The 18,658-nt window shown below is 44.1% G+C and overlaps 1 protein-coding gene across 4 annotated transcripts in view; it reads left to right on the top strand.

Annotated features, from left to right (window-relative positions):
- EGFLAM (EGF like, fibronectin type III and laminin G domains) overlaps positions 1-16,962 on the top strand; it is a 152,432-nt gene extending 135,470 nt beyond the window's left edge. For all 4 annotated transcript variants that reach the window (XM_081054621.1, XM_081054623.1, XM_081054622.1 and 1 more), the window contains 5 exons: positions 529-607; positions 3,424-3,567; positions 9,936-10,019; positions 14,432-14,535; positions 15,328-16,962. In XM_081054621.1, coding sequence (XP_080910747.1) covers positions 529-607; positions 3,424-3,567; positions 9,936-10,019; positions 14,432-14,535; positions 15,328-15,482 — 566 coding nt within the window. In that variant the 3' untranslated portion in view covers positions 15,483-16,962. The remainder of the gene's footprint in view (positions 1-528; positions 608-3,423; positions 3,568-9,935; positions 10,020-14,431; positions 14,536-15,327) is intronic.
- The last annotated feature ends 1,696 nt before the right edge of the window (positions 16,963-18,658 follow it).

Raw genomic sequence — 18,658 nt, 5'->3', positions numbered from 1 at the left:
GAAAATCTTGTGAAATATGACATTGGAAAGCTGATTTGTAAAACCAAGAGTCAAAGCCTCATTTCTTGTACTTCCACAATCTCTTGAGGTCATGGCTGAAGAGGCTCTGGGGAGGCTTGGCTTCAAATAAAGAAATTCTGGTGGGCTTCGTTGGGGATTGTTTCCTCTGCCTTCCTTGGAGAACATCTAGAGTTACCTCCAGCTGTTCCCCACATGTCCCAAGACCTGCTCTCTTTGGCTTGCAAGAATAACTGGCACAGTTCGAGTTTCAGAGCGTATTATAAGGCCTTCTCAGTAGTGCTGAGGGCATCAACAGTGACAGCCAGCCCCACGGAGGGGACAGCCATCAGACCAGTCAGCTCCAAACCTGGCCAAGTGTGTGTGTGCAGCCAAGAGGAAGGAGCTGACAAGTTGTTAAATGTCGTATTTCCAGGAGCTAGCCTTCTTTGTGTTTTTCTGCCACGTGGTTCAGTGCTGGGGTCAAGAGAGCCATATTCCATGTAACTTCCATTTTCTGTTCTGTCGCAGCCATTACAGAAGCCATTGAGATTCCACAGTTTATTGGCCGCAGTTACCTGACCTATGACAATCCAGATATCCTCAAGAGGTAATAAGTGTCATCAGACACCTTTCTTAGCTCTCTGGGGGTTGATTTCTCAATATCTTTCCCAAGGCATTTTCTTATCTTACATGCCAGAAGATAATTCCCTCGAAGAAGGCAGTTTAGCCGTGGCCTCAGGGGAAAAAAAACAACAGAAAATAAACACAGAAACTAGAACAAAACAAAACAAAACCAAATTGAAGAAGGCAGCCTTTCAAATAACCCAAACCCTATTTGGTCAAAGAGCCTGGAGAGAGGAGCGTGCCCTGCCTCGGGTTTTCCAGTATTCATAACTACTGAAGCCAGGATTATGAGTGTGATTTCCCAGCCTGGGCGATCAGCTTCACGCTGTTCTGTAGCCACAGTCTGGAGCCTGCAATGGAAGGGTTCTGGTGCTCCCTCAGCTCCAAGTCAATTTCCCACTTTGTATCGTCCTCAGCAAAGGACCACTGTCCTCTTCAGGCTCTGGCCAGTTCAGTGAGGGGCTCCTCAGCTCTCTTCATTTGGATACAAGAACATGGCACAAGTAGATGCCCAAGTCACCACCGTGGCTGTTAATCCCTGGTGGCATAGGATGCCCTTCGCTGGCATCCACTCTCCTGGTTTGGAATAGCCTGGCTACGTGACAAGGGAAAGCCAGCCCTTAGCCAAGTCCTGCACCTACTGATTCTCATCTTTGGTGCTTGCAGCTTGCCTCTTCTCTCTTTCTTTTTCCCTCCCCTAGTTCTTTGTAGTTTACAGTGTGCCATCACCCACTGCCGCCAGCACAATCATTCCAGAATTTTTCTTCTTCAGGTTGACTGTCTCTTCACAGACTAAGGCAAAGTTTTAAGGTAAAAGCACCCAGTGCTAAAAAAGCACAAGGGCAGAGTTTGGTGGCTTTTCCAGGAATAAAAGTGGTTGAAAGACATTTTCCTGGGGCATTGGACACACATAACCTTGGTAACTCCGAATACACACCAGACAGACAGACATTGCTTCATTTCTCTAATCCCACACTGTATTTATCTAGGTGGTCTTGGCATGGGGCCGAGGCAAAATGGATTTCCAGCCAAGAGAGACCCTCTTCCTTCTTCAGCCCCGTTTCCCCAAAGATGGAAGGGCATTGAGTCCCCACAGGATAGGGACAGTGTGCCGGGGCCCAAGTCTTCAGGTCCCTGATTCTTAGAGGCGCTGGGTGGTTTGGGGGAGTACAGGGTTTGGTGAGAGTAGGAGGCATGAGCAACTCAGATGGCACTTGTGTGCATGTGTGTACGTGCATGTACACATGCATGTGTGTGAAGCTGCAGGTAAAAGCCAAGTTCAGGGTCTGCTTCAGTTAGGTGCCTTTGGCTGCAAGTAAAGAAAACTCAGCTAAAGATGTCTTAAACATGAAGGGTATTTATTATTTCATATAACGAAGAGTCCAGACTTAGACTAGATCCTGGCTTGAGTAATTCACAGAATCAACTGTATCATCAAAGACCCAAGTCTCTCCTGTCATTCTGTTGTCTTATCCTCAGCATGTTCTCCAGAAGCTACTCCTTTTGCTGTTGTAAGACAGCTGTCCATAAGACCCTCATAAGATGGCTATCAATTAGCAATATCCAACAGAAAAGTTTTTTTTTTTTTTAAAAAAAGCACCTTTTCTTCTCATGTGACTTATTTTAAAAGGAAAAGAATCTTTCCTGGAATCTTCCTGATAAATTTCCTCTATCTCATTGGATAATAGTGGGTCACATGCCCATCCCTAAACCAATCACTGCAAGAGAAATGGAACCATCATGATTGGCTTCTACCAGTCAATGTATCCAAGGCAAGTGGTGGAAGGAAGAAGCCTGGAACAAAAGATTGGGAAAAGCAGGTCTCTAGGGAATGGGCCTAGGCTGGATTGCTCTGCACCTGACCAGGTGGAGAAGTAACCATCATGGACCCTGCTTCTCCCTTTCTCCCTCACCACTCCAAGGCCTTGCATGGGGAAGGCATCCTTGGTCTCCTCATGTCTAGCCCAGGCTCTGGGAAGCCTAGACAAAAGTCCTTTCCATTGTTTTGTACTTAATGTACTCGACAGCTCTAAGTATGTAGTCAGAGGGATGGTACAAGTGATAGGAGACTAGAAAGAGACTTTTCCAGTCGTGTTATCTTAGTAGTAATACTACATTATGTTTGCTCTTATCTCACCTGTTATTTAAGGATCTCATACTTGCTCTTCTCCCTGCAACAGGTGAAACACTGATCACTTTAGTGAGAATGGATTTCTGAGCTAGTCTATTCCCAAGAATTGATAAGAGCACAAAAACATGTGATCCAATCCCTAGCCATGGCTGTAGGACTGGAACCTGACCTAACAGAGTACCTCACCTGTTCAGTCAGTCCTCTGCCCTCAAGGACGGTCACCACCAGAGCTGGCCATCTACAGGCATGATCATAGCCCAGAGACACTGCCAATTTGAACCTCTTGGCACCTAAGAAACTGTTCTGTTGGGGTATGGGGAACACTTTCCCAGGGACCCTTGAGTGGTAGGATAGGAAAGAAGGAGGACTGAGGTGTGTATTGGGGTGTAACCAGACCAGAGAGTCTAGTTAATCTGTGACTCATCAAATGTTCTCTCGTGGAGTTACCCCATACTTGAGGAGTGAGACACTGCTGCAGAGTCAGCAGACTTTTAGGCCTGTGGTGTGACGTGTGGTGCTGATGCCAGTTCTAATCTCCTGGTAGTGAGTGTCAGAAATGCCAGATTATCCTTATGTCTGGCTTCTTGGGGCTGGCAGAAAAAAAATGCAGAAACGGATGTTGGTGAAGAATGGTTGATTTGGTGCAATTGTTTGTGTATTTCCTCCAGGGTGTCAGGATCAAGATCAAATGCATTCATGAGGTTTAAGACAACTGCCAAAGATGGCCTGCTGATGTGGAGGGGAGACAGCCCCATGAGACCCAACAGTGACTTCATTTCCTTGGGCCTTCGAGATGGAGCCCTGGTATTCAGGTAACCCCCTTGCCAGCTGCCTTTAGAATCCCCTTGTGTTTTTTTCTCAGATAGTGCAGGTTATGCCAAACGGAGTGATACGAAAGTTAACCAGTCTGCTGGAATTGCCTGAAACGCCAGGCTTATTGGAGGCTCCGGGTCTTCCTTTCCAGGATCCACCTTCAAGAGCAGCAGTCAGCAGTCTACAGCCTGAGGGCCAAATCTGGCTCACCACCAATTTTTGTAGATTAAGTTTTATTGGAACACTGCCATACTGATTCATTTATATATTGTCTAGGACTGCTTTCATGCTACAGTGGCACACTTGAGAAGTTTTAATACGGACTGTATGACAAAGCCTGAAATATTTATTGTCTGGCTCCTTACAGAACAATTTTGTGACCCCTGTTCTAGCATGTTTCCATCATACACTCCCCACTTGCAAATTAGGAAGTAATAGAAAGGGAACTTGATATGCTGAGCATGGTCCACTCAGGGCTCACCGGCTCAGGCAGATCTGAAGATCTAAAGTTGGAAGACCTGGCTTTAAATTCTGACTCTGAACCTGATTAACTGAGCAGCCTTGGGATGGAGAATGCCCGCTTTCCAGTCTCCCACTGCAAAGAAGAACAAACCACATATTTGTATCTCCATAGATCAACCCATCATTTGAGTTTTTGTAAATGCTTCTTGGGTGATATCAGTAAGGGAGTCCCCCAACTTCTTATCTCTTTTAAGTGAATTTAGACACCTCTTAAATTTTTCAGATGATTAGCTACGAAGTAGCTAAAGGATTGCCTGATAACTTCTCCCCACCAAAGTGGGTGGGAGCTGGGTACCCACAGGGTAGGGGCTGGCTTGCGTAATATGAAAAAGCTTCTCTAGAGATCAGGATGACACAGCCTCACTTGAAGTTAGAAATAACTTTGTCTAGATCTGTGATTCTCAAAGTATAGCCCCTGGAGCATCATTGTCACCTCGGAACTCCTTAGAAATGCGGATTCTCAGGCTCTGACCCTGACCAGACACTGTGGAAGTGGGCCATCAATCCTTGTTCTCACAATTTACCCAAGGATTCGAATGCACGCTAAGGTTTGAAACTCCAGCTCGGTCTCTAGACTGTCTGCTCCATGGGGGCAGGGATTTCTCTGGCTTTTCCTTCTTTAATCCCCACTCTGGTGTCTAGCATAAGTGTTCACTAAGTGATGTGGAATTCCTTGGAGTTGAAATAGACAAAGGCAAGGTAACTGAACTACGTAGAAGATGAAGACTTAATTCTTGGCTTCTGTGGGTCATGCATGGCGATTACTGATTGCCAGAGTAGCCTAGTGTAAGTCTTTTCCATTTGAATAAAAAACATTTTGAGAGGAAATGTCACTTTTGCAACATCATGCTTGCCCCTAAACAGCAAAGCGTGCTACGTGAGGCAATCCTATGACTGTTGGGGACTTTTGAGAGAAGTGTGTGGTTGAAGGCTAGAGGATGGCCTCTGAGAGCAGTTCTCACCACCTCTGCCCTCCTCCCCCCAAGGTCAAACACCAAACTTTTCACACCCCAGTTTCAGGCTGGCTGCTGCAAAGCCATTTTCTTGTGGTTTTCCTGTGGTTAACCTCGCCAAGGCCTCAAGTACTTGATTGTGCCCAGAAAAGCGAACTGAAACAGTAGCTCAGCATGGATGGGAGGCCAACTTCCCCCCCTAAACCGCCGGCTAAAACCTATTTACCAGCCACCCCAGCCGAACAGGGCAACTCGATATGCTCAGGGCCATCTCCAGTCTCCCACTGGCCCTCACACCCAGCCCTGGCTAGCCCCCCAAACGCCCCCCACTTTCCCACACCCCCTGGGCACCCTTCAAACATTTCCATCTTGGACACATTTTTTTATGTTACCATTTCTTTCTCAGGTTTCTGAAAATTGGCCCCATGTTGTTGTTGTTTTGTTTGTTTTGTTTTAAGTCTGGAATTCTGGTTGTGTGCTGTGTAAAGGACACACAGTAGCCCCAACCGCTGAAGCAGACGTCTGTGCCGGTTCCTGAGCCTGGGGCCACAGCTGCTGCTCCCCTGTGTTTCCTTCCTCTGAGCAGTTACTTCCCCACTTCCATTCACCCAGCACAGATATAGGGAAGCACTGTGGGAAGCTGGGCACACACAGGACTTAGAGTGCAGGCCAGTGGTTTGGAAGGATCAGTCTCCAGAGAGTCGTGGCGGGAGCTTGTTTCAGAGGCAGATTCCTGGGCCCACACCCAGAGATTCTGATGGAGCACGTCTCCTGAGGTGCCAGAATCTGTTTGGACACAATCTGGAACCACACCCTGTAAAACAGGGTCTGAAGTGGTCAAAGGCATGAACTTCAGAGTCAGACAGGCATGATTCCCATGGCCACGTGACCTCCTGCAAGCTACCCGACCTCTCCATGGAAGGAAAAGATTTGTTGTGAGGGTTGAATGAGTTCATTCAAGTAAAGGTGTTAGTGTGGAGCCTGGTATAGCTAGGATTAGTGATAATAATTATCAAAATTATTATCCTTGATCAAGTGTTTTCCATGTTCTAAAAACCCCTACCTCAGATCAATAACATTGTAAGGATGTTAGCACAGTATAATTGCTTCATAAAGTGTAGCTATTATTATTGCTCTTGTTGTTATGATTTTTAAGAAGACATAGGCCCCGCCTTCAAGCAGCTTACATCAATGGAACCTAGACAGTGAACTAGTCTGTTAAGTGGACAGGACCATTTTGGAGGTTTTAGTGTTTGACCCAAGTCCAAAGCAAACAACAGGAAACCTAAGATAATAAAATACATTCTCAACTTTCTTAACTTTCTTTCTTCACCTAAATGCTGGTCCTTTTGCTGAGCCCTTCTGGCAGAGAATAAGGAAGAGCAATGGAACTCTAAAAAAAAGGTTGTTTATAGTTTTTCTGCAAGATTAAGTAAAAGAAAAGGAATCAAAGTACTCCGCTAAGGGTGTGGGTTTTTTGTTTTGTTTTGGTTTCATTTTGTTTTATGATTATATGTGGGACACAAAACCCAGCAAACAGGTTTGTGCAAACCACTTGACTGGTGATCTTTCCCACTAATTTTCCATGTGATCTTGACATCATTTTCATGCAACAGACAATGGGAACAGATCTGACAATGGCAAGGTGCCCTGTGCTACAGGTTGAAGGGGGCACAATTGAGCAGAAGTGTCACCACATGGAGGCATTGGAGTGGTCCCCAAAAGGCCTCACCTGATGGCACTAGCAGGCGGCCCACCGCCACTCAGCCTCATAGCCTTTCATGCACGCCAAGCTGAGCACGGAAACTTGGATCAGGATAACCGATCCATGCCTACCAGATTCACAAGACGTTGATAGCGAAAACAGACACGACTTTATTCATGTTTTCATTCAGTCCTATGTTTTTACTTTTAAAAAAAAAGAATTATAATGTACATGAACGGCACAAATGTTAAGTGTACAGTTTGATAAAATTTCAAACATGTAAATACCTGTGGAACAACCACACAAAACAAAATATTTCCTACACCCACAAAGGCTTTGTCATGCCCTCTCCTAACAAGAGTCACCACTATTCTTGGTCATTTATTATTATATAAAAGAAAGTGAGATTCCAGGGTGAAGTCTCAGGGTATCTGGGGAAGCAGGTTATCGGGAGGGTCTGAAAACAAATGGAGTAGGTGTGGGGGTGGACAGTCAGGCCATGGTGATGCTAACCAACCAAGTATTGTGTCCCTGCCCCCAACCCCCGCCACCAACACCAACACACACACACACACACACACACACACACACACACACACACACACGAATGATGGCTGGATTCCTGTCTGCTAGATTCAGTGTTGACTCCCTGAGCACATTTTGGCTCTCTGCATGAACAGGAGTTCTATCAGGCTAAAGGACAGAAGAGGAAAGCACATCCTTTGTCTAAATACAACCGAAAAGGTTGTATTCACTGAGTTACAATCACATGCCAGTCTAGTGTCCCTGCAATGATACCTAGGTCACCTCTATTCTGAGAAGTGGGTGTTCCTGACCTTTTTGGTTACATATTTACAGCCTGTTGGTTTACTCTCACACATGACTACTCTTCCAGGAGAGGCTTGACGAGTGTAACTCTTGGAGGCAACTTCCTCCTTCCTGCTATTAATATCTCCTCCAGTTATTTTGTCTACCCTGTATGCGAGATGCATTAAATACAGCACATACTTGGAGTGGTGGGATTATTTGTTTGGCTTCTACTATGTGCTATGGTCTTTACATATGTTATCTTACTTATATCCCCTATGATCCTTCAGGGAAGCTTTAATTACCCCATTTCACAGATGAGGAAACTTAGGCTCAGAGAGATGAAACAAATTGCCCAAGGTCACTGAGCTCATAATTAGCAAGAGTGGGAATCAAGGCAAATTAGTCTAATCCTCGTGTCCATGCTCTTTCTATCACCCTGAGACGTGCTGCGTCTCATAAAAGCCAGACACAGTCATTCAGCTACATTTCTGCCAACCAGCTCTCAGCCTTGTTTCATATTCATTCACTTCAACAAGCATTTGGCCACTAAATAATGAAATCGGAAAATTCCACCTCCAGGCTGCTTCATACAAAGGAGACACTTGATGTGGGAAAATTCATTAGAAAATAGTGGATTTTTCAGGGTCAGAGTCACAGTTTTGTCTCATAGTTTGTCAAGTCACCCAAATTCTATTCTTGGTTAAATGTTGATGGGCTGTGTGTGACTTCTTTGAGCCTCCATTATTAAAAAAAAAAAAAAAAAAAAAAAAAAAAAAAAAGGAAGGAAGGAAAAAAAAGGACACGGAGTGCTTTCCCTGGGGAAAGCCAAACACATTCTGTTCTTGCTCTTTTCTCAGACTGAGTGCATGCAAGCGCTCAGGAGCTAATCCAGGTTTCTTCATTTCTATTTCTTTCCAGTGAGGTAAAGGAGTAACGCGTCCTCTTACCAGATAAGAAGAGCATTGTCCTGGGTGGGATACATTTTCCTTCAAAAGCATGATTACATAGGCTTTATTATATCACCAAGAGGAGGTCTAGGCAGTTGGCCCAGTGCCCAGTCTAGAATAGTCACTCACTAAATATTTGTTGAATTGAATTAAATTAGAATGATTGAATGAACACTGGACTTAGAAGGATATTTCTCTCTGGTAAACAACATGTGCATGTCTTCTGTTGCCCTTAGGGTATCTATACACTGAAATAGAAAATAGAAAGCTACTGAGTGGACCAAAGATCAGAGTAAAATGGAGGGGGTGCACATAAGATACCAAGTTCAAGTCTTATACCTTAGCTTTGGGATTTTAGGCAAATTCCCTTAATCTCTTTGGGCCTCAGCCTACTGGGCAATGTTCTGTTTTGTTTTCTTTTGCTTTGTAAAAAGTGAAAACACATGTATTAGTTTCTAGGGCTGCCATAAAACTTACCACAAATTAGGTGGCTTTTAAACAATAGAAATGTATTCTCTTACAGTTCTGGAAGCTAGAAGTCCAAGTGCAATTTTGGCAGGGTTGGCTCCTTCTGGGGGCTCTGAGAGAGCATCTCTTTCCTAGATTCTGGCGATGGCTGGCAATCCTTCACGTGCTTAGTTTATAAATACATCTCTCCAATCTCTGCCTTCATCTTCATATGGCCTTCTTCCCTGTGTGTGTCTGTCTGTATCCACATTTTATTTTCTTATGAGGACACCAGTCGTATTGGATTTAGAACCACCGTCATCCAGTATGACTTCATTTTAACTAATTATACCTTATTTCCAATTAAGGTCACATTCTGAGGTTCTGGGTGGACATTCATTCTGAAGGGATACTATTCAATCGCATATAACACATTAGAAAGGAGAAAGCCCTTCTTGTTCCTACTTGATGTTTCCGAACATGGGGCTTTAAAAAAAATCAGCCTTGAGGACATTATGCTAAGTGAAATCAGCCTGTCACAAAAAGACAAACACTGTTATTCTACTTATATAAAGTCCCTAGAGTAGTCAAATACATAGAGACAGAAAGTAGAATGGTGGTTACCAGAGGCTGGAAAAGGGGGAATGGGTAAGGGGTACAGAGTTTCAGTTTTGACAGATAAAAAGAGTTCTGGAGATTGCTTGTACAACAATGTGACTGTATTTAACACCGCTGACCTGTACACTTAAAAATGGTTAAGATGGTATATTTTATGTTATGCATATTTTGCCACAATTAAAAACATTTTTTTTGTGGTCATTCATCACCTCGCTTTGAAACCTAATTTATAACATTGTTGTGTTTGAGGAATCTACATTCTGAGTCCCATAGAGCTTTGCAATGAGAGCCATTTGTGAATGAGTGTCTGCCTGTCCTTCGGTGCTTTATCCTGTTCTCTGTCTTGTTCTGTCCGATGCCATTAGCTATAACCTGGGCAGTGGTGTGGCATCCGTCATGGTGAACGGTTCCTTCCACGATGGGCAGTGGCACCGAGTCAAGGCTGTTAGGTGAGTACCTACCACAGAGTGAGACAGAGCTGGAGCTCAGCAGAGGTGGGATGTGCTCAGCAAGTCCCTTTAGTCCCACTGTCCTCTTCCCCAACCTTGCCTGACATCACGTACTCCTGATCTGGGTCATGGAGGACATTTTGCTACCAGCTCCCTCCTGTGCCCCTTACTGACACTCACAGGCCAGAGAGGCTGAACTTTCAAATCTTTATTCAATAGTGACCTTCCGGAGAAATAACTTTCTGGTGGCTAAACTGGGAGAGGGCCTTGCTATTTAGTGAGATCTGCATATCTCTAGTGAGATGAGACTTCTGGGCAGCAGACTTTGAGGAATGCTTCAAATCTCATTTTGTAGGCAATTACCCACTTTTTTTTTTTCTTTTTTACATTATATTATATCGGAACCTTAAGAGCCAAGTATAACCTGCCCCAATTGTACATCTTCCCCTTCACAGAAGTCATTCCCCTGGCTTCTGATTAATTTTGGGTGAATCATTCTGTTAAAATTATAGTTTTGCTACCTATGTCCATATTCCTAACAATAAATTTTGAGAAATTGAATAGCAGGCCCAAACTTAGCTGTATGAAGAAATGTCAATCCTGCCATGTTAGATGAAGGTTCCAGGAGATGAGCTGAATTGTGCTTTTGGTGTCGGTTCCCTGAGAATTTACCACAGTCCTTCCTGGGAAGGTCAGTGAGTGAGGTCATGAGTTAGGCTTGGAAAACACGGGGCTACTGTGACCGATTTCCTACTCAGCTCACATATAGGCTGTGGTAGAAGTAGCTCTGCTGGACCCCGCTCCCTTACACTGTGCCTGCCTTTGATATCCGAAAGGATGTCTGAGGATACAGATGCAGGTCTGTGCCATCACTCGCCCAGGTGGCTTGGAAAGCCCTTGAGACAGTGATTTAGATGAAGCCCCAATTCTGACTTGTTGAAAAAAGAAATGTCTTCCCATAGTGAATATTTATAGGCTTAATCGAAAATACATTCTAGCACATAAGTTAAAATGTTCATAGTCCAACCCAACTCCAAGATAATCTAGACTATGAGGTTTCTAAGTTCTTCATTTCTCTCTCTTACTCATCTATAAAAGGGCTCAGAAACCTCCAGAGGAATATCAAATACTTGGCCACATCTGATCCCTGTAACTCCCATCTTGTGAACATGCTGCTCTCAATTTCCTTGAACAGTGAAGGTTGGTAGGACACTCAGACATTGTGGAAAGATTTTTTTAAACCCTCAAAATTGTTGTGGTTTGATTATGTGCATCAAGATACACATTGGTGAGGATTCCAGGCACTTCCTAGACATCTAAGAAAACAGATGTTAAGGGACTTTCCCGAGACTATACCAGCTGTTTGTGGGCAGAGCCAAGATTAGAATCTTAGATCAAAGCTCCTTCCATCCCACTCCATGGTGCAGCCCACCTCAGCTAAGATGTCAGATATTTTGGAGGGATAAGACAGGGAATGTTTCATCAGAAGAACTTCCTACGTCAGAGCATCAAGCTTGGCACTATAAAGATGGTTTAACAGACTTGGTTCTTACTACTGTCATCATTGATAGCTTTGCTCGTGGGTCTTAGGTTGCAATGAGGGCTGAACAGAAGGAACCGAGATCAGGAACTGGATAGATGGAAGGATTGAAGCAGATATTGTGAACTGTGTTCCAGAGGATCAGACAAGCCTAGAAGGGATGGTACAACAGATCAAAGCAGGAACTGGGTCAAAGCCATGTTTATCAGCCATGACAAGAAGGGTTGGATGGATCCTGTGCAGCAGGCTCTGGGGTCAGGGAAAGGGGGATCGATGTAGAGGAGATCTAGAAGGGGAGCCTTGCTGATTTGCTCTGAGTAATCCTGGTCTTCCAGGCATTAATATTAGCAGAAAAGAGAAAACACATTTTCATCTATTAAGCATCTTCAGGATGCCAGGTACTTTACATACTTTATCTCAATTAATATTCACAGCAACTTAGGTTTTATAATCTTCATTTTACGGATAAGCATGATGATATATTGACAACAATAAAAGTACATTCTTCTACCACTCTTTATAGAGCATGTATGTATCAGGTACCATGCTCTGTGCTTTTCAGGCGTAATGTGATTTCCAGAATAGCCTTGGAAAATAGGCCCAGTCATTCCACTTTCAGATGAGCAGTTGAAGAGCCAGACATTTGCTTGTTCAGTCAGCTACCACTAGGAGCCATATACTATTCCAGACACATGGGCTACATCACTGAATAATACCAGCATCTTTGCCTTGATGGTCTTGTATTCTGATAGGAGGCAATAGACAATCAGTAATAAGCATAATGAAGAAGTACTTACTAGGTTAAAAGGTGATGCCACGTTTATTTTCAAATCTAAGATACCGTGGATTGTAAGACATACCTTCATATCAGAAACAGAAAAAAATGAAAAATTCTTAGGACTGATGAAATAAAGTGGGAAATGGAATTTTTTAGAGTAACGGGGGGAAAAGGCAGGGCAGGCAAAGCAAGGTGTTGGGAGCATTGCCCATCGCAGCAACCAGGTATGAGATTCTAAAATAGCATATCCAAAATGGGGAGGCAGTGTGTGGTCTTGAGAGTGAGGACAGAACAGGAGAAATACCTCTAAAGCTAGTTGCTATCCAGAAGTGAGGCCTGGGCAATCAGACATATATCAAAAAAAAAAAAAAAAAAAAAAAAAAGAGGTAGAGCCAGGAACCTCTGGAAGGCAAATGAGGGGTTAAAAGCAAGAAGATTGGTTTAAAAAATTTACTTGAGGAGTTAGAGCTCAAGCCTCTTCTCTACTTCATGTAGCTGGCACATGGTCCTTGCCCTACCTATGGAAAAATAAGTCAATTCACTGGAGAAAGTAAGGGTCTCTGGAATGGGAGACACAGGTCTACTAAATACTGGACTACTACTGTATATTGTACAAATTAAGACTGGAGACTACTATGTTTCCCCAAAAATAAGACCAGGTCTTATATTAATTTTTGCTCCAAAAGACACATTAGGGTTTATGTTCAGGGGATGTCATCCCGAAAAATCATGATAGAGCTTATTTTCTGGTTAGGTCTTATTTTGGGGGAACATGGTATGTGAAAGATCTTATGTTGAATGTTAAAAACTCCATAATTCTTTCCCTATTGGGATTCCAGAATGCTGGTGGCCAGACACAGTAAAAAGAGTAGAAAATCCAGGTGTCCCTCAAGGAAATGATTGAGCCAAATCATAACACTACCAAGCCACAGTCAGCAAAACCTCATTCTGCACACAGAGCTTCCAACCTGCTTTTTAGAACTCAGCACTTAACTATGACGTGGCAGTCAGCCATTATGAGGCATTTGAAAAAGGTCTTCAGTATGAAAGATGAGTGTGTCAGAACAAATAGACATAACAAAACAACTTGGAGGAAAGAGAGACTATGAATTAAAAAAATGATAAAAAAATATTAGTATCACCAGGAGAGAAGAGGAGTTATTAACCCAAGAACTGTTTGCTATAAAACAGAAACATAAAAGACTAATAAAGAACTTGTAAAGAAAAAAAATAAAAGAAGCACGGCCTAGGTTGGCATACCCCCAAGAGCAATAGAAGCAGATATACTTTTTTAAAGAAGGTTCATGGGGTGAGATAGTTTTGGAAACCAGCTCAGAAAACTGCAAAGCCCTTGCCATAGATGAACCCCTCCACACCACTGTCTTCAGGGTCACTTTTGAGTGACAGTGTGGGACCTTCAGAAACTTCTAAGCCATTATTTTCCTTTGCTGGAGTAATCCTCTACCTACAAAAACTGTTTCATTGGCTTCCCATTATGCTTAGAACTCACCATGTGTCACTATGTCACCACCACTCTTCTTCTTAATGTTCTTCTCTAGTTCCCTCTCATCTTCAGAATGAATTCTAACTAAGCCCTTCACCATCAGCTTCCGGCTTCATCTTTCACCATGCTGTTCCCAACTCCAGAATTCTCTATGCTCAGTCTGGACTAACTCGCTTGTCTCTTCTCTCTTTGCCATAGCCACTTCCTGTTTGCATTAGCTTTCTCCTTCACCCGACCTGCTCAGCCTTCAAACCTCACCTCGGACAGAATCTCCTTTGAAAAGCTTTCCCTGGCCCTCTCCTTCTCCTGTGTAATTCCACAGCATCCTGGCATTCTTCCACCATAGAGTGATGACACAGGGTTGTCTGTTTGTTTTGTCTTCCTCAGTAGACCTAAACTCCTGAGGGCCAGGAATGTGGTGTTTTGTTTTGTTTTGTTTTGTTTTTGTTTTTGTTTTGTTTTGTTTTGTTTTGTTTTGCAGCTCCATCATTTATCATAGCACCTGGTGCATAGTAGGTACTTTCATACACTTTCATTGAAATGAATGAATGATTGAATGAAGCTCCAAAAAATGGTGGTGGTCTTTACAGGGATGGCCAATCGGGAAAGATAACGGTGGACGACTATGGAGCCAGAACAGGCAAATCACCTGGTATGATGAGGCAACTCAACATCAATGGAGCCCTGTATGTGGGTAAGTGACCTTTGACCAAATCTAAACTGTGCCAGTGTGTTTTCTTGTTAATCCTCCATTTGCCATGCTGGGACTACCCGGAGCCATGCACTTCACTGCATCAGTCACACCTGGAAATCAGGAAGCTCTTTAGATCTTCCATTCTTCCATTTTCTGAACTTCTGACTCATGGCTGAGGGGGCAGGAAATACTTAGATGCTTTTGTGCTTTGGACTGATCCACCAGGAAAGCCATGCTTTTCTTGTTTATAGAAACCTGCTAAATATAGCTCTGCAAATTCTCTGGGTGGAAGGAGGATCCTTCCTTTTTCTGGCCCCTCTCAGAATTAGAATGAGTTCTAAATAGCTTAGAACCTGCTAGTACAGATACATAAGCATGAAACGATGTCTCTAGCCATATGATATTTTCTAAAAGTGAACTTAATGGAAAGCACTCAGCATCAGTGTATTTCTTTTGGGTTATGATGACATCACCTGTAACTACATACTACATTTTGTTGACATTGTACAACATGTCAAAATTTACCAGGTGCTGTTTGGTTTGAAGTAGCCAACTGGGTCAGAAATCACACATGAGGTAGGTATTTATAGCCTCTGGTTGTGTATCAGATTGATCCAGGTCAACCTGTTCTTTCAAGGATAATTATAAATTAGATGTGATGTACTGAGCAGTTCAAGGGACCCACAGCCCTCACCCTATCAGCCAAGGGATCCTCGGTCAGTAGACACTCAAGTGTCCTAAGGAGACATCCGCCCCTTTGCCTCACCCCGTCTCCCTCTTACTTCCTGGCAGGTGGAATGAAGGAAATTGCTCTACACACTAACAAGCAATACATGCGTGGCCTCGTGGGTTGCATCTCTCATTTTACCCTGTCCACCGATTACCACATTTCCCTCGTGGAAGACGCCATGGATGGGAAAAACATCAACACTTGTGGAGCCAAGTAATGCCAGCTGGTCTTGCCCAAGGGACAGAGCTTTCTAGCCTGAGAAGCCCAGGGGCCTGAGACCCTGCCTGATGCCATACACGGAGGCATGGGCCAGGTGTGTTTCCTCTCATCAAGGAGAAAACACACCCTGATGAGAAACTAGAACTAAGACAGGATTCCCTGTGTGGTCTTTCCTGCTGACACTCTGTGGACCCAACCCAATGGAATCCTCTGTGTAGGAAGTGTCGAACTTTGTCCATTAAAAGTGGAGTGGCTGCCAGAGATCACACATCAAGGCAAATTCCAGAGCCTGTCTGTTGTAGCTCAACGACTGTGTTGTGATTCATAGTGCGTTTAAAAAAAAGAAAGAAAAAAAAGAGAGAGAGAGAAATACCCGAAGGGCAAAGGGCGGTATTAAAATACTTCTCTCCTTCCCTGACTCATGATACTTACTGACAGCAGAATGACTGTGTGACCTTGAACTTCAAATTTCTCACCTTGGACCATGAATTAGTAGGATTAACCCCTTTTACTCCTCCTTGGCTGATTCAGTGTGCTCTGACTATTCCATGAAAATAAGGAGGCGGAAAGAATAGACATAGAATCATAATCATACGGCTGCCCCTGCTAAGGTTTACCTTTAATGAGAAATCCCTACTTTTTATAATGCTAATCTAAGAAAATGGGCACCATGATTTTGTAGCTGTCCTTTTGTATGTGTATATTTTTATAGCTGCAGATTGTCCACAGTGTATACTTTTGCAAGTTTGGGTGGACGACCCTGAATTCTTTGCACACTTCCTAAAAATATTTTCCCAGAGGAGACTTGTTTGGGCCCTTTGTGGACATCAGTGGAGTGGGATAGGTAACTTGGGGTAGGCATTCTCTTGGGGAGCTGATCATTGTTTTTTGGTAAATGTTGATGGCTCAAGGAGATGAATCTGAAGCTTCCAAAATAAGCAGATTAAAAGGCACATGTGTTACTGAGATGGGTCACTGTCATTTTTGTTTTAAGAGAGGGGCCATGTCTGTAACAAATTTGAATAAAGGAGATGAAGAAGGCTAGAACTGATTCATTTATTCACCATTTATTTGTGGAGGTGTTCCTGATCCTTGCAAAGGCCGTGGCCAGAAATGGACACTAAGAGAATTAGTGTTTCTAAGGCTATGTGAGGGATGAGAAGCAGGGCTGCTTCCTTCTGAGCCATCGGCCGCACCCCTTTGCTATTCACACGTGTGACGCTGGCAACAGCTGGCTCACTGGCAGATTTGCAATGACAGGCCATGCTAAGGGAAAGGTGAAATGAACGCTGCCCCCAAAGAGCAGGGAAATATGATCCAAATCATAGAAGAGTCTATAATTAGTCCCAGTCAGGACTCGACTTGTGTTTATCCAGCATTCATTCAGCAAAGACTTTGAGCATTGTGCAAAGCGCAGTTTAGGCACATTAAGAATTCTATAAAATGAATAAAAAACTAGAGACATTCGCCTCATGCTTTAACCTTCTGCCTCCTGTCTTTCATACCTTTTGATGACCAGTATTCTTCCTCCTAGGGGAGTAATGGTAACAACAACAACGATAATAATTCATCCTCTCTACACATGTCTTCTTGTGAGTGCAGTTTGGAGAAAAGCCATGTAGTAGAAAGTGGGTTTTACTACCTCCCAAACCCCCTCACCTCAGTATCTTTTCCTTAGAGACTGCTAGAGCCAGTGCTTCCCAAGAAATAATAGAGTAGCTTTCATAGCACATTTTGAATCAATTACCTCCAGCCAAAAATATCATTGTGATTTTAGCAAAATATCCAGCTGAGCTGAAGCCAGAAGAGTTGTGTTGTAGATGAGCCATTGTTTCATGCAAGTGTGGTCCAGAGGAAAATGCAGTGACCCAGGGATGTGGGCTTGGGCGTGTGTTGCAGTTGATGGGGATTCTGAACCACCAACTTGGGTGGGATGCAGAAGGGGCTACAAAGAGGGCAGTAACACAGTGATGGATTCAGGGCAGTAGAGATCCTGCGGGTGAGCGGGCAACAGGGTATGGGGGCCTAAGAGGAGCTGATCACGTGGGAGGCCTTAGGTAGGAAAACAGAGTAAGAGCAAGCCAGGAGCAAGGCTCTTTCACCCTGTCAGTGGATAAAAACCAGGAGGTGTGGGATGAGTTTATAGTGGAGGTAGTTGTGAGGATAAAAACTTTGTCCTGAAGCTGAGAGATTAGACCTGAGTTCAGAAGGCATGAGAGTTGAGATGAGCTCAGCCTGGGTTTGTGGGTTCCCAGTTTTTTCTCTGAGTGTATCTGCTACCTCTCCCCATAATAATGCTGCATGACAAACAACCACAAAACCTCAGTGGCATCCCGGAGTAAGTATTTATTACTTCATGCCTGAGTGGTTGGCTTGGCAGCTCTGCCTATCTTGGCTGGCCTTGGCTAGGCGCGTCTCCTGGTCTCCATGGGACTTGTTCACGTGGGAAGCGGTTGGCTAATTTAGGATGTCCGCGGCTGGGATGGTGAGGTGACTTGAGTCCGTTCCCTGTGGCTCTCATGCTCCTCTCGGGACCAGTGGACTATCCTCGCATGCCCTTCACATGACAATGGTGTAAAGTCTTTTACAGCCTAGTTTTGGAACTGCAACATGTCTCTTATATCCTATTAGTCAAAAATTCATAGATTCAAGAGATGAAGAAACAGACGCCACATCCATCATGAGAGGAACGGCTAAGTCACTTGGCAAAGGGCATAGAAACAGAGAGGATGGAAAATGAAGGCCATTAATATCATTAACCCACCACAGCACGTCGTATGTTGTTGGAAGAAGTGGTGCAGTAGGGATGAGGTGGCCCCTGACAATAGTTCTTCTGCGGAGACCCTAGGGGGCGGCGGGACAGAGTCTGTGACGTTCTCAGTGACTGCTGCAGCCAGGCCAGGTCCGCTGGGCAGCATTTGCCCCTCCCCCAGCCTCATCTGCTGCCTCCCTGTTCTCCCTCATTCTTCCACCTGTTGTCTCACATTTGAGTGTTGTGGTTCTGAGGAGGAGGAACTAGCAGGAGGATGGGATCTGTGCCAGGCTTTTGGTAAGTGGCTCCATTGAGAGGCATGTTGGAGAAGACTGGGCTCCTGGCTCAGAGTTTTAGGAATAGCCAGGTTGCTCAGAGATTAATGCAATCCCCATCCTGTCCAGGAAGGATATCATGAAGCA

The sequence above is a fragment of the Rhinolophus hipposideros genome, assembly GCF_964194185.1.
Source record: "Rhinolophus hipposideros genome assembly, chromosome: 7".
Classification (NCBI taxonomy): Eukaryota; Metazoa; Chordata; class Mammalia; order Chiroptera; family Rhinolophidae; genus Rhinolophus; species Rhinolophus hipposideros.
The sequence above is the reverse complement of the archived record's forward strand: the minus strand, read 5'-3'. Positions and strand labels throughout refer to the sequence as shown.